Here is a 16,472-nt window from a genome sequence, read left to right on the forward strand (position 1 = left end):
GAGAAACCAATGTGAGTTTGGAAAATTGCACAATATACATTTATTCTAGTAGACCTCAACAATGGAATTATGATCAGTAGAAATGGCCATGACAGGGGACCTTTAAATTCAAAGGATCTTTTGTGTTTTGTCTTTGAATTGTTGAAGCTTAATTCTGGGTTTGGAAACACTAAGATGACTTTACTTTTCAACTAAAGAAATAAAGTATCAGTCCATTCATGAGCAGCAAATGAGGCAAAAAATCAACACTGACATTACTTTACTCCATTGTATGAATTGTTTGAAATTACTTTAACTTTAAATGAACACCCCTTTAATTACTTTAAGTAATGCATGGGCATATGTCTGCAGTTACAGTAGTGTAGGTGTTTTGTTGAAATCATAACATAGATAATTTACAAAATCTAAAATGAGTGTATGAAGTCTAATAGATTTGTTTTTGTAAAGCAGTATTGATTCTGTTGAAGAAATGAAGCCTCATCTGCAGAACAGCAGGGATGTTTTATTGTTCTGATTAAAATAATACATTTACAGTATGCAGTATTTACAGTAGTGTTTTATGTTTTCTCTGGCCTTCAAGAAAAGATGATAAGTGGAGTTACACCAGTTCATTTATTAACAATGTACAGAGGTTTATCACAAGCGTTACAAACTTTGTTCCTTACATTTTATGTTCATCTTCAGACTGATGAGTCTTAATATCTTATTTATGTAAAATACATTGTTTTGTAGTGATGACTTATATACAGTGTAAAAAAAGAATCAAAATCAGAGTTTCCCAGTGGTTTTAATCAACTCTTACAAGAATAATTAATACAGGTTGAACAAACTTCACTCACTTTCAAATGTTTGTTACTGATACAACTAAAATGTGTTATTAAAGGGGCCCTATTATGCTAATGTGTTGTATTGTGTGTCTCTACTGTAACATGTCTCCATGCTTTAATGTTCAAAAAGCTCTTAATTTTTCTCACACACCTCTGTTCACCCTCTGTCTGAAACCAGAGCTCTGATTGGTTAGCTGGCCGGCTCTGTTGTGATTGGTCAACCACTTAGAGATGTCCCGCCCCTTAGCCTATCACGTGCAATGTGTTGGAGAGCTAGCCAATAGAAGCACAAGTGTTACATAGTGATGCCACTTTGTTACGAAAATAACAAAGGAGTCCAAGAGAGAGGAGAGGGAAAACCCCAACAAGCATAATAGGGCCTCTTTAATGATAATGAGAAGTATGATGCAAAAATGATCAATCCCTCCGATATCGTGAATCATATAGCAATCCCAATGTCAGTCAAAACAATCGTAAATGGTTATTTTTTCCAAATAGTGTTAATATGTTGTGAAAGCTCCAATATCCACCACACAATATTGTATTAAAATCAAGGTATTTGATCAGAAATATCGTGATATCGCCCATCCTTAGTTTGAACATCTAGACTTTGATCTCTTCCTCCTCTTCAGAAGACGAATCATTTGGTGTTATGCGTCCTTGGGAGAAGGCCGGAGAGGCGGTGTTGTTGTTTCTCCTTATTGTTCCCTTGGTGAAGGATCCTCCACCGTAGTGACGAGACAAAACATCCGCCGCCTTCTGAAACCTCTCCGCCTCCATCGCAGGCTCCACTCTCTGAGGAGACCCGGCACAAACATCTGGAGTCCTCACTGACCTCCTCTCCTCCTCTTCCTCCTCTTCCTCCTCTTCCTCTCTCCATTTGCTACTGGAGCGCCTCCTGCTGTTCATGTTCCTGCTGAAGGAGCTCATGGAGGGGTTTGGGGAAGTCACCTCGGGGCTTTGCACAGGTGTTAAAGATCCTTCGTCCTCTTCTTCTTCTTTTTCCTCGTCTGCTTCCAGGTTGTAATTGGACATCTGGAAGCAGCTGGGGTTGTCGATCCAGCTCAGGACCTCGGACATTAGAGAGGGGCCAAGGTCCACGGTGAAGGAGGCGAGGGAGTCTGATCGAGTCAGGGTGAAGCCTCCTCCGTCGGGGAGAGAGCCTTGTCGGGCGTCTCCGTCCTGAAACTGTCTGTCGAGGCGAGAGAGGCGAGGCAAGGTGACGAAACCAGACTGAAGACCTAGAAACAGACAGAAGAAAAGACACTGAAGTCACTGCAATGATCTGAGTATGTCACACAACATAAGGAACACATCCAAGAGAAAATAAGGGACTGACAGGATTGAGACACAGCCTTTAACTGAGCAAATGTTTCAGAGTCAAAATTCACAAACATGATAACATACAATATAAAATACATGATATACATGTAGGATACTATACGATGATATTTTGTCTTTTTTTCTCCGACAAACATTTAAAGGTGGGGTAGGTAATTTTGGAGAAACCAGCTCGAGTGCGCTAGAATTTGAAAATACACAGCTGGAAGAAATCTGCTACTTCCTTACAGAGCCCCTCCTCCAACACACACGAACGCGCACATGACCAATGAGGGCACGAGATAAGTTTGTGCACAGATGGAAGGCTGACAGGCAGGTAGGCCATCCAGTTACTTTAGCCGGGCCGGCTAAAATGATTGGTCGTGCTTTTTACAGTACTACGGCTTCTACAGATGACATTTTTTTATGGATTTTTTGTCAAAGCACTTAAGATATTCATTGCTATCGGGATGTTAAGAGCATTCCATGGAATATAACAAAAAGTGTATCTCGAGCCGGTTTCTCAAACTTACCTACCCCACCTTTAAGAGAAGAAACAAGGAAACAGACATTACAATCACTGTAGACAACATATGTTGGAGACCCTTTAATGTGACCAAAGCACTCAAAATAAAGCTTCTCTGGTCCAAACCCATAAGCACTAAACAGTTATGGGTTTTGTTCTGAAAAGACAGCTTTTTTAAAACCAACATGGCTCAGTTCTGAACTGATTTGACATAAGATGATTTGCTACCATTATTTTTCATTGTAATGCTTGCTCAAACAGATACTGACGTGTAATCCTTCTCTGGATTTCATACAAAATATAAGGCTTAGATTTACTACATTTAAAAAAAGAAACTGAACCAAGAGGAAACGATATGGGCTAAAGCTGAGCGACAGGCAATGAAATCCTTTTACCACAGGGTGGCAGTATCTAACAATCCAGTAACTCTCGGCTGAAACTCCTCAAACTGCTGAGTTTCAGTAAAAGTTACAGCTGTCGGTGACTGTGACTGACAGCAGAAACCAGGAGGAGACGTGGGAGTGGTATGATGACAGTGAGAGAAGAGAGGGGAATTACTAGTGTTTCATGATGGGAGTCAAAGAATACCTTTCTGATTCTGATAAGGGATGGGAGTCCTGCAAAGACCCTTATGTAAGCAACACATTGAAAAGTGTTTTTCTTTTCTTTCTTTTTTTTGTGTATTTCTCAACATTTCAATTTTATTCTTAAAATGTTTGACTTTTTCCTGCTTGAGCTTTTACCTCTTAAGGTCCTTTGTAGGATAAATTGCAAAGAACAAGACAGGCTGCTGCGAAGAACAAGACAGGCTGCTGCACCCCCGCTGTCTCACGGAGAGATACCGCAGGTCCTTCCTTCCTGGTCAGACTATACAACCAGCACAGCCCCTAGTTGACCCCCCCCCCCACACACACACACACACCACAACACAGACTATATCACCCCTCACTGTTAAATACCAACCAACTATGTGCAATATGTGCTATATATATATATATATGCCGTTAAAACTGTGCTATATATACCTGGCTGCTAAATCCTAAGAACTGTTACAAGATGTGTATTTTGAAAATTATGTAACTTTTAATTTGTTATTATATTTTTTATTATATCATAACTTAGTACTTTTTAATTCATGTAACATATGTAACATAACATTACATTACACGTACATTTCCCCTCTGTGGGACTAATAAAGGTATTCTGATTCTGATTCTGATTGCACTATGTAAATAATAATCTAATCTATATCTTAATCGTATTCTTGTTCACACCGACACTTCTTAATTTTTCACAATTTTTGCATTTATTTTCAAGACTAAAATCTGGGAAGCAATGAAAAGTCAACATATGTGACAGACTAATTTATCAAACAACAAAAAAATATCAAAAGACGGATGAAGATAATGACGTAATGGCAAACTGATAAACCCACTGATAATAGAAAGCTCCCATCATGCTTCACTTCTCTGACATCAATCATTTTGGGGCGAATTCCTCATGAGCTGGGTGAGGGATCTGGAGACGGAGCGGGGATTTCCACTCTGCACCCTGCTGCACGATGCACTCTGATTGGTTAGCAGATATAATGACCGGTGTGTTTATGCTGAGCAATGACACACACACTGATGGCAGAAAAAAGCCCATTCAGTGTCTTTCTTTCTCCCAAACCAGCTGTGTGTGTGTTTGTGTTTGTAGACCTGATTGTGTACAGGTGTTACCATGGTGAATGTGGATGAGTCAGAAGAAGCCCGCATGTTTGCCGGTCGTCCTGGAGGAGGGGGTGTGTGTGTGTGTGTGTGTGTGTGTGTGTGTGTGTGTGTGTGTGAGTGTGTGTGTGCGTGTGTGAGTGTGTTTGTGTGTGTGTGTGTGTGTGTGTGTGTGTGTGTGTGTGTGTGTGTGTGTGTGTGTGTGTGTGTGTGTTCCCTGACTTTTATTTATAGTCCTGTTTGCTTCGCTTTATGCTGTTTGCTTTGCTGCAGAGTGAATAGTGAGAACTGTAATGATATATCATACTGTAAACACACCACCAGTTTGGGTTTTTTCCCTCATTCAGGGTGAGTAATGCGTTGCTGGTCTACCGCTACCACTATGATTTCTTATTTTGCCGCTAAGTTTACTGTAACCTAACGATAAATCAAACAAAAATAAATATATATTCTTCAAACTAAATGCCTCTTCCTGTGTCTTGACATTTCTCATCACACACAAATGCTGCCACATGTTAAAGGGATGTGGTGTACGGTGGCCGACAGGTGCAAACGCGTAACAAACATAGAATGTATAGGTTACAACGGCCCAAAACATTTAGATTACGAGAAACGCGCTGCAGTTTAAAAAATGATGCGACAACAGAAGCTCAAAACTTTCGGGGCTCAATAAGTTGGCCAACTGTGTCTGTTGGCACATTTAGTCTGTTTCATAATATTGTAAGTATTTTGTCAGTATATTTTAAAAGACTAGGTTAGCTACGTTAGCTACGTTAGCTAGCTAGCTTACAGCAGATCTGCAGTAATGCCGGAAGGAATCATTCGATCACATTGTTAAAAAAAAGCCAATAAAACGTACATTGAAGGTACGTTTTCAGTGACAAAAGGAGAATCTATAATAATACCACTTGTGACGGTGTTGCAGCAAAGACTGTGCTGTAACTTAAAGTGGACCTATCATGCTATATTTGAATAATATAGTGTAGGACCATACCTATATAAGGCATATTTATACTTTTTTTTTTTCAAAATACCAAACAGATCATGCATTTTAGCCATGCCTCATTTCGCTCAATTTGACATTTTCCAGCTCTGTTTTAGCAAGGGCTGATTCAGTGAGAACAGCACCATCTACTGGCCTGGCATATGTACTACAGCGTCTCCAGCGCTTTCGAACGGCAATGGCCGTGGCTGTCTCCTCCTGATTGGTGGAGTTGACCCAATAGCCGTAGCGCCACCGTCCTGACGTCAGGACAGTGTTCAAATCTGGATCAGTTTTTATCAGATCCGTTGCAGCCCCTTTTTTAGAGATTTGGGTATGGAGGAAAATAGAGAGGGTTGTGTTTTCTGACACTTGGTGAGTTCCCTGGAACACCGGGGACACATATTCATGTATAAAGACGTACAAAAGTGCATTTTGCATGATAGGTCCCCTTTAAGACAGCCAGCGATAACAGGAATGTGTTTTGTTTTGAATAATGTCATTTAATAAAACATCAACATATCAAAAAAGTTTTCCAAGAGTTACTTTACTCAAGTCCAAGTGAATGTGTGATTTGACCTTTTACCCGTGGTTGAAGCAACAGGTCCAGCTGAAAACTAAATTAACTTATATATTATATTCTTTCTTTGGCCAAACTTCTTCAATAGGTTTAGCTTAACATCAGCTGTATGCTCAGCAAGTACCTGTTCGTAGCCCTCACTGCTGTTATATGTTAATAGGATACACGCACACACACACACACACACACACACACACACACACACACACACACACACACACACACACACACACACACACACACACACACACACACACACACACACACACACACACACACACACACACACACACACACACACACACACACACACACACACTATACTATACTAATATCATGCCCTCTTGTCTACCTAATAAATTATCATACTCGTGATCCCTCTTCACTTTTCCGAGAGCCTTAATTTTGTTCAGCTTGATTTAAATGAAGGTGATTTTGCTGCTCAGATGCTCAACACAAACCCCCCACCCATGAAGGCAGTGATTAACCTCATTATCTCACCATATGTGCTGCAGAGGGAGTCGTCTGTGGAGCTGACGGAGCTGGGGAACTGCACCCTCTGGTGGCAGCCGTTAGAGGAGTCCATGTTGAGCTGGGGCAGCGAGATGGCGTTCTTGATGATGGGCGAAACATCTGGCGGCGGCGGCGACGACAAATCACGGGAGCTGCCTCGAGGTCGCATAACTGAATTTTTCCTCACATGCCGAAAAGTGCGCGTGAAGAACCCAGAAGACTTGGAGCTGGTGGAGGAGTCGGGACTTCCTGGCTCACGTGGGCCTCCGTAGTTGCTCAGGAAGGAAGTGTCGCCGAACACTTCTCCTCCGCGTCCAACGTGCATCGTGTGTCTGAAGTCGCCCATCGGCGGGCTGATCATATCCACGCACAGTTCACTCTTGAAGCGACGTTTCCCCTGAGAGCCGGACACAAGGCCCTTAATCCCTGGCAGTTTTCCCAGACTCATGGTGGCAGAAAGTTGCGTAATTTCCCTTTTTAATTTGAATCCGAGCTCATGTCAGTCGCCCCGGGTCCACTGTAAAAACCAAAGAGAGAAAAAAGAACATTTTTAAAAGCAGGGACAGTGAGAAGAACATAAATATGTGGTTGCTAAGTCGGGAGAGAATGTGTTTATAATCCATTCTCCACACGGCCGGAGCCAGGCATTCATCCTCTGTCTGCCCCCGGTTTCTCTTTTTGATCTGCACTGAATGATGCCAGTATGCATGCAGAGTCAGTCAAGTCTCCTTCTACATCTCCCCTCTCTCATTCTGTCACTTTCTCTAAACGCTCAGCTTGCTTCTTTTACACAACAGCAGCTTTCAGTTATGACAAAGTAACAAAGAAGGAGAATTAATAAAGCCATACTTGGTTTCCTTTGGTTACTTAAGTGTATGCTGTTAGAGAGTTTGGGCTATCTCGACTTTTGTTAAGATTGGTTTCTGGGAAGGACTGTTACTTTTGTACGTTGCAATAATTATTGGATTATTAATAATCCATGCTTGAATGTTCAAAAAGCTCTTTATTTTTCTCATACTGCCTGTGCTGCCTCTTTTCACCCTCTGTCTGAAACCAGAGCCCAGTCTGCTCTGATTGGTTAGCTGGCCGGCTCTGTTGTGATTGGTCAACAGCTTAGAGATGTCCCGCCCCTTACCCTATCACGTACGTATGTGTTGGAGCGCTAGCCAAAATAAAGTGTTACATAGTGATGTCACTATGGTCAGGAAGTAAACAAAATAATCCAATGGAGGCGTTTCAGGCAGGGGGGGAGAGTGTGGAAGAAAAACTCTGTTTGGAAGGAACTTTGGGATTTTAGTCTTTGCAGACCATTGACATGCACAAAGAAACCTATGCAGTATAACACACTACAGGAAAGGAAAACCCCCAAAAGGCATAATAGGGCTTCTTTGAGTTAAACAAATTAATTGTTACATGTAAAAGACTTAAAAAGTACAATATTGTCTTCCAAAATGTAGAAGTATCAAGTAGCATACAAGGAAAGTCCAGTAGCAACTGCAAACAAACTAAACTATACAACTACACAAAAGTAATTTTGTGTACTGTCTTGAAAGATAGTATCATATATTTCAAGATGGAGAACATCTTGTTTACTTGCAACACTAATTGGATCATCTCACCAGAAAGCATTGCATAGTGGGATTGGACCAGCAGACTACTGCCACTCAATATCACAGAGGGATTGATAAACTGGGGTAAACTAGCTCCAATGACGGCAACGTTATTGCTTACGATAGCATTTATTTTAACCAAAAACAGTGTGTGCATGGCTACACGATCAAATACAGTTTGCTCATCTCAGCCCCAATCACTGCCAGCTGTACTGGTGAGATCACTTATAAACCCTGTTGCACCAATACGCCATGCAGAGGTCAAAATAATGACAAACAACAAATAATAACACATTATAATCCTGCCACCGGGCCCCGCTTCTTTGTGCAACATGGGCACATTTCCACCATTGGATTCTCCTATTTACTATTATTTAAGTTTCAGGTTGGAGGATTAGTAAATGGGTTTACGTCTGAGGTGTCAGCTCTCCTTACTCAAGCATCCCAGACACACGCACTGTTCTCAAACTGGGAATAAACCCAATGGATAAAATGGAATGGAAATAAAATGATTAATTTCACGAACACAGAGCTTTTACAATCATACACTTTTAAAGAAAAATCTTTAGCTTACTTGCAGCGAGTCCTTTTAGATGCGTCTTCAATAGATCTTCTTGTGTGTCTCATCAGATTCTGCACTTGTCTTCCTCCAAAGTCTTGATCTTGGGGTCCACTGACATGCACCGTCTCCCCCTAAAGAGGTTTATCCATGTGTGGCTCCACACTGTCCACGGGACATCCTGTCACCGGGCCCCTCTTCTTTGTCCTCCGTCCTTTAGTCCCTCCACACCCAAAACCCCAGGCCTTTGAGAGGCAATCAGAGCGAAGGAAAAACCAGGTTACGCTTTCTTGAGAAAAAAGGGCAATAATGTAAAGTGCCGTAATCCAGGGACTGTTTTGTCTGCACCACGCTCGTAGAAAAAAAAAAAAAAAAGGCTCATCCAGGATTGTCCATGCACTGGATTAGCTGCTAATCCCTTATGTCTTCCCTCCCTCTCTGACTCCCTCACTTGCTTCTTCAATCCACTTAGTTTCCCGGTGGGTTTCCAGGTAGGGGGGCTTCGGTGTTTTCATTCAGTGCAGCCAGCTAGAAGAAGAGACAGACAGAAAGAAAGGGAGAGAGATGTGAGTTACACACTGCTCCAAACACTGAAAGCAGGAGTGTTCAGGCGCACGTAAAAGTGTCGGGGAACTAAGAGTTTGGATTGATGGACGCTGGGAATCTCTTTCTCTTTCCCTCTTGCTTTCTCTTTCTGAGGAATTGGTTAGCTTGAGAAATAAAAGCTGAGTACAACGGGAACTTTGAAGAGTCTTTTGTGTACATACTTTGTCTGACTCAAATGATTGATCACTCATTTCAGTACAAACACTTTGCATTATTCCCTTCCTGACACCCCTATCTTCAGAGCTGACTGTATAGGGAACCAATTAAAAAGCTGACTGTGTTTTTACTGTAGAGTCCTTAGATGCAGTCAACATTCATTTCTTTATAAGAAGTTAAAACACTTTTCTATTGCTATTTAAATGTAGTTTTCTTTCGAGCACATATTATACACATTGGCTGTTTTTCTCATCTGGTTTGGAAATGCTGGCTCAACAAAATAAATATACAGTATGTCATCTTGGATGGAGAAATAATGGCATATTTTTTTAAAGACAAAAAAATAAATTATGAAAAAATAATCGAGAGACAATTTGGTCATAGAATGTCATAATAAAAATCTACAATTATTATTTGATATTAGAAAAATGTGAAATAAGCATTGCATTGAGCTGCTGAGACTCATAGATTATTAAACAACAGAAATCCAATCAGCTGTTTCCTCGGCCCCCTAAAGGCCTATCTGTTTTTTTCTGTATACAATCTTATCAAATTATTTCTATTTACTAAATAAATGACTCCAAGGCAAAGCCAGCACTGGTAAGCTGGGAACATGTGACCTCTCCAGACTGCAGACATGTTGGATTAATGTCGTAGGAATCAAGGTGAGGCTGCCACTCTTACTGGGCACTGATTACCTTCCCTAAATCTTTAACTAATCCCAGTTTTTTTAACAGGGCAAATGTTCAAGGGTGGCCTTCAACAATAGCATCCACTGTCTGTAAGCTATAAGGAAGGAGGGGAAATTAAAGTGAGGGTGTGGCTAATCAACATGAATTTAGGAAAGGTGGATTTTAGACGTTGCCTGACAACTTCTGATCCTTTAGCTCGGTTACATTTAGCTTAAGGGAGTGATTAGTGTGGGGCACGAAGAGGTGACAGGCAGATAAACATTAGCAAGAGACGCAAACATGCACTGTCAGATCATCCAAAACACCAAGCTTTGAAACAATCCCATCGGAAAGATTAATCCAGTGATTGATTAATACCTTTAGATGTCATTTTCACCCCCAAATCCCTAACTAGAACTCCTTCATCTGTCATTATGCTGCTGCTTTTCAGCTTTCTCGTGTTAAATTCCCAGCTTTTCATTGGGTAATTAACATGTTTCCTCCTGCTTTTATAGCTGCCAATTTCTTTTACTCTCATATCAGCCTTTTATACGGTTTCCTTTATGGTTTTGTGAGCAATAAACGCAGCTCAACTCAAATTAAGTGTAAAAAGCAGCACAGAAATGTAATTTGGGAAGTTCATTGAGAGAAATTAGTGCGATTTAGACACCACTTAGAGCTGCTAAACGTGTTATTTAGACGTTAATTGTACCTGCAGACATCCATAAACAAACCCTTTCCGCGTGAAATGCCTGCAGACCGACCAAAGGGGGGTTCAAAAGTAAAATGGGAACAGATTGCAACGAGGAGAGCAGACCTGACGCCGTCTATTATGGCCATCAAATAAAAAGGATCTAAGGACGCTGATGAGAAACACATTTTACCTCCTGGTTTTATGTGTGTTTTTCTCCCTGTCGTCTATTTTCAGCTCTTCCTTCAATAAATCATCCTGTTTTTTTTTAGGTCCCTTCTTTTCCCTATTTCACAAAAACACACACACATACTCTGTCTCTGTCACTCAAGCTTGGTGCGAGCAGATTTAGTGTGTAAGTGAAACATCTGGAGCCACAGAGCCACAAATCGCAGAGCTGGGTTCGGACGACATTTGAGGCAGCACTCATTCACAATTGCTCGGAGAAAGATTTGTCTGTGCACTTGAACATGGTCTCATTGCTCCTTACCAAAGTACATTTACTAAAGTACTGTACTTAAAGGGGCCTATACTGTTTTCCCTTTCCTGCAGTGTGTTATATTGTTTTTGTCCTCCTCTGCCTGAACGCCTCAAATGGACTCCTTTGTTTACTTCAGGAACATAGTGACATCACTATGTAACACTCACGCTTCTATTGGCTATTGCTCCAACACATTGTACGTGATAGTCTAAGGGGCGGGACATCTCTAAGCGGTTGACCAATCACAACGGAGCCGGCCAGCTAACCAATCAGAGCAGACTGGGCTCTGGTTTCAGACAGAGGGTGAAAAGAGGTGCTGCAGCACAGGCAGTATGAGAAAAATAAAGAGCTTTTTGAACATTAAAGCATGGAGACATGTCACAGTAGAGGCACACAACACAAATATGAACCTGAAGATGAGCATTAAAGGCCCTCTTGATGTTAAAGATCTGAATACTACTTCCACCACTATAAATATCACCATCTGCCTGCATATTCAGGACAGCTAAATGCTTTTGTCCTATGAAGCCCAACAAGAATAAAATAACAATGTGTCTTTTGCTTGACTTCATACATGGAGGTCATCCTGGTATATTCATGGTGACTTTACTGTATTTCATATGGATACAGACAAGGACAGGAAAAAACACATTCAGCTACAATTACATGGAGTCACATTGTTGCACAAGCTTCTGCACACACACACACACACACACACACACACACACACACACACACACACACACACACACACACACACACACACACACACACACACACACACACACACACACACACACCACACACACACACACACACACACACACACACACACACACACACACACACACACACACACACACACACACACACACACACACACACACACACACACACACACAGTGGGTCAGCTCTGAGGTTCTTCCTCTGCTGGACCGGAGGACCTTTCTCAGCACGGAAGCAGCTCACTGTGGTTGAGGTCAGAACAGCCTGACCATTACACTGGCTCCAAAACACGGCATTCACTCAGGATTTACTGCTGCGACGTGGCAACACACACCAAATCCTGCTTGTGTGTCTTCGCACTGCATACATTTAAATGTCTTACTCTGTATGTTATCTGGCTGCAATCGTAGCTAACTGTCAAGAGATGTGAATGTAATGATATCTGATTGGGAAGTGTTATATCTGACTGATGTTTGTTTGTTTATTGATTTATATCTGATTAAGATTAGGTTACTTAACAGGGATACCGGGCCCAGGCTAAGTGTGTTTAGGCCCCCCTGACATTCACCTGTCACTCAAAGAGACACACAATCAAGAAGATACTGAAAATGACTGCAAAGAAACATAAAACCACTGCCAAGAGACCACACAAAGACTCAAAATGGCCGTGAATAGGGGCAAAACAACCACAAAGACACATAAATGGACTACAAAGAAACACAAAATGAACTGCAAATACACATAAATAGACCACACAAAGATTTACAACGGCTATGAAAAGGGGCAAAACAACCACAAATATACTCAAAATGACTACAAAGAAACAGAAAATGCTTTCTTTGATGCTTTTAATGTGTTTTTTAAAGAACTTTGAATTGACTTGTTCAAATGTGCTATATAGATACACTTTCGTTGCCTTATCTCTTCATGACAGGAAAAAACAACACATTTTGCTACTCATATTCCTATGACATGTGCTTGTTGTGTGACAGTCTCAGGGTGTGACCACAGATATGTGTGATAAGTTATAAATGATACAGTGTGACTCACATGTGAACTTCCTGTTACTCCCTCTCACACTTTCCTTAATGCACAACCGAGTCAACAAAATAACTGATAGAAGAAATGTTTGAGATAAGACTGACCTCTTCAACTGGTTCAATGACTCCTTATACAGCACAAAGAAATAATTACAACAACACACAATACCAGGCTGGGCTCTGGCCATTATTAACTATTTTTTGTTTAATGTGTGTTCAAAAGGGAAATGAGGCCAAGCGACAGTGAAGTGCAAACATGCTCACTTCAAAAGCCATGCTGAACAAAAGGCATAAGAACTGTTGCCTCTCCAAACTTCCACCTAGCAAATATAAACAGAGAGGCACAGTTAAAGTTTCCATTAAAGTCTTGTTTAGAAAGTCTGTGTAAGTGATGTGCTGCAGGGTACTCTCCATGACCTTATATGTTCCATCTTCTCTCTCACGATCACTTTAGCTCATGATTTGTGCTCCTTCTCAGGTCCATATCAGTATGTAGTGTCTCTACTTTAAAGAGTCCTCTCCTGCTGATGTTCAGGTGTATATCAGTATGTAGTGTCTCTACTTTAAAGAGTCCTCTCCTGCTGATGTTCAGGTGTATATCAGTATGTAGTGTCTCTACTTTAAAGAGTCCTCTCCTGCTGATGTTCAGGTGTATATCAGTATGTAGTGTCTCTACTTTAAAGAGTCCTCTCCTGCTGATGTTCAGGTGTATATCAGTATGTAGTGTCTCTACTTTAAAGAGTCCTCTCCTGCTGATGTTCAGGTGTATATCAGTATGTAGTGTCTCTACTTTAAAGAGTCCTCTCCTGCTGATGTTCAAGTGTATATCAGTATGTAGTGTCTCTACTTTAAAGAGTCCTCTCCTGCTGATGTTCAGGTGTATATCAGTATGTAGTGTCTCTACTTTAAAGAGTCCTCTCCTCCTGATGTTCAGGTGTATATCAGTATGTAGTGTCTCTACTTTAAAGAGTCCTCTCCTCCTGATGTTCAGGTGTATATCAGTATGTAGTGTCTCTACTTTAAAGAGTCCTCTCCTGCTGATGTTCAGGTGTATATCAGTATGTAGTGTCTCTACTTTAAAGAGTCCTCTCCTGCTGATGTTCAGGTTCATATCAGTATGTAGTGTCTCTACTTTAAAGAGTCCTCTCCTGCTGATGTTCAGGTTCATATCAGTATGTATTGTCTCTACTGGGACATGTCTCCATGCTTCATTTTTCTCATACTGCCTGTGCTGCAGCACCTCTTTTCACCCTCTGTCTGAAACCAGAGCACAGTCTGCTCTGATTGGTTAGCTGGCCGGCTCTGTTGTGATTGGTCAACCTGCTCAGAGATCTCCTTCACCTTAGCCTATCACGTACAATGTGTTGGACTGCTAGCCAATAGAAGTGTGAATGTTACATAGCGATTTCATTATGTTCCTGAAGTAAACAAAGGAGTCCAATGGAGGCCCTTCAGACAGAGAGTCCAGATGTTTGGACAGATAAAGGATCGTCTCTCTAACCATGCTAACCCCCCGAAATCGTTTCTGATATTAGATCTAGCACAACCCCCTCGCACAGTTGTTCTGTGAGCACAGTGACCAATTGATTTGGATTGTTTCCACCTAACGTCTCACACCATCACTCAGTAGCTGCAGCTCGTGTTATTGTACAGCAACATATGGCTTATAATACAGCACTTACAGTTCATATTCAAATTGCATATTATATTTAAAACGTGACCTTAAAACACCAATAGCCAACAGGAAGTAACTCTGCAGAAGAGGATGTAACATAAAGTGACATAATGCAAGCACTCATCAAAAATATATCATAGCTGTCTATACTTTTGCAAATATTTATGTGTGTATTGAATGCAATTTGGAAAAGTTGTCCCTTTATTATAAGACAGTTGGTTTTTATATCTTGTAAGGATTCAGATAATTAAGTAAGTAAAGTACTGAAGAATAATGCACAGATGCACCTGCAAGATTATCTTTCCTTTAGAGCTGAGACAGCTGTTTTTTGAGGCTGATAATGCAGCTCATTAGTATTCAGACACGTTTTTCAAGACAAGATGTTGAAAGTATTCTATAGAGTTCTGCATTAACATTTGTACACATTTTTAACATGTTACTAAATATACAAGTAGAAATGTTCAATTTGCAGAATGCCCCATTTTACAATAATATATAAGATATTATAAATTATAATAATAATAATAATATAAAATATCTTCTACGTTGATAATCTTTTAAAGAATCACAAAATTACTCAATTTATAAAGTACATTTTGTAGTTGGTTGGAGTTAAAAATATCAATTGCACTTTGAATTGTTCAACGTAATGCATAACGTAACATTATTTACTTCAGTACCACACAGTTGCACTGAATGCACTTAGTCACTTTACACCCTTTGGGGGTTTTATAACGGTGATAAAGTCCTGAATAAATCATGTAAATGTCCAACACAAAGATAAACTCACCATTTAACCAAGAGACTGCACAGCGATGTAAACACGTGGGCATTCAGAAGTTGTTTCCATAGGAGATGAAGCGACAATTAGCGCCTAGACAGCCAATAGACTGGATTATTGATGACTGTGTAGTAATCAACTCTCTTGGTGCCGATTGCACTTAAGCTATTTCCAGTACATGGCACGCAGCCTGCATCAAACAAAGTGAGTTTTTCGGAGTAGCCCTACCTTTAAATGAAGTAGTCCCCTCGCTAAAACACAACTCCCCTCCTCTGCTCTCTGTCATCCTCCTCGGTCTGCGGTCCGCACCGTGTGTTTCCGCTCGGACATGAACTCTGCAGCGCAGTGTGCAGAGACTCTGACAAGTGGAGGGAGGGAGATGGAGAGGAAGAAGAGGAAGAGGAGGAGGGGGGGGAGGATGGACTCCAGTGCGTTGGATCTTAAACTACAAGTCGTCTCTTCAAAAAGGTATTCAAGTGTAACTTTTTGGTGGGTGGTTACAGCTCATGATCTTCACTAAACATACTGTAGCAGGTCATGGTAAATGTTAAGTGCTTTTACTATAAGTCAGCATTCACACATTCACACATTCACACCCATGCCATACAGGTGCTCAGGGAGACTTTCATCACATCGTGGCCATAGGGGGAGATTTGGGTTTAAGTATTTTAAAGTGGACCTATCATGCTATATTATAATAATATAGTGTAGGACCATACCTATATAAGGCATATTTATACTTTTTTTCAAAATACCAAACAGATCATGCATTTTAGCCATGCCTCATTTCGCTCAAATTGCACTTTTTTACCCCTGTTTTAGCAAGGGCTGATTCTGTGAGAACAGCACCACCTACAGGCCTGGCATATGTACTACAGCGTCTCCAGCGCTTTCGAACGGCAATGGCCGTGGCTATCTCCTCCTGATTGGTGGAGTTGGCCCAATAGCCGTAGCGCCACTTCTGTGACGTCATTGAAGTGTTCAAATCTGGATCAGTCTGTATCAGATCCGTTGCAGCC

At 41.1% G+C, this 16,472-nt stretch overlaps 1 protein-coding gene across 2 annotated transcripts; it reads right to left on the bottom strand.

Annotated features, from left to right (window-relative positions):
- Positions 1-594: 594 nt before the first annotated feature.
- Positions 595-15,768, bottom strand: cdc42ep1b (CDC42 effector protein (Rho GTPase binding) 1b). Of its 2 annotated transcripts, none has more exons than XM_034142414.1 (4): positions 15,682-15,768; positions 8,642-9,154; positions 6,446-6,974; positions 595-2,068 (listed from the first exon to the last, which is right to left on the bottom strand). In XM_034142414.1, exons 3-4 carry the CDS (start codon positions 6,903-6,905, stop codon positions 1,431-1,433), a joined length of 1,098 nt encoding a protein of 365 aa, XP_033998305.1. In that variant the 5' UTR covers positions 6,906-6,974; positions 8,642-9,154; positions 15,682-15,768; the 3' UTR covers positions 595-1,430. The 2 variants fall into 2 exon arrangements, with proteins under 2 accessions (XP_033998305.1, XP_033998306.1); XM_034142415.1 differs by lacking the exon at positions 15,682-15,768 and adding an exon at positions 15,463-15,649.
- Between the last annotated feature and the right edge of the window lie 704 nt (positions 15,769-16,472).

Source organism: Trematomus bernacchii, unplaced genomic scaffold (assembly GCF_902827165.1).
Source record: "Trematomus bernacchii unplaced genomic scaffold, fTreBer1.1, whole genome shotgun sequence".
NCBI classification, from domain to species: Eukaryota; Metazoa; Chordata; class Actinopteri; order Perciformes; family Nototheniidae; genus Trematomus; species Trematomus bernacchii.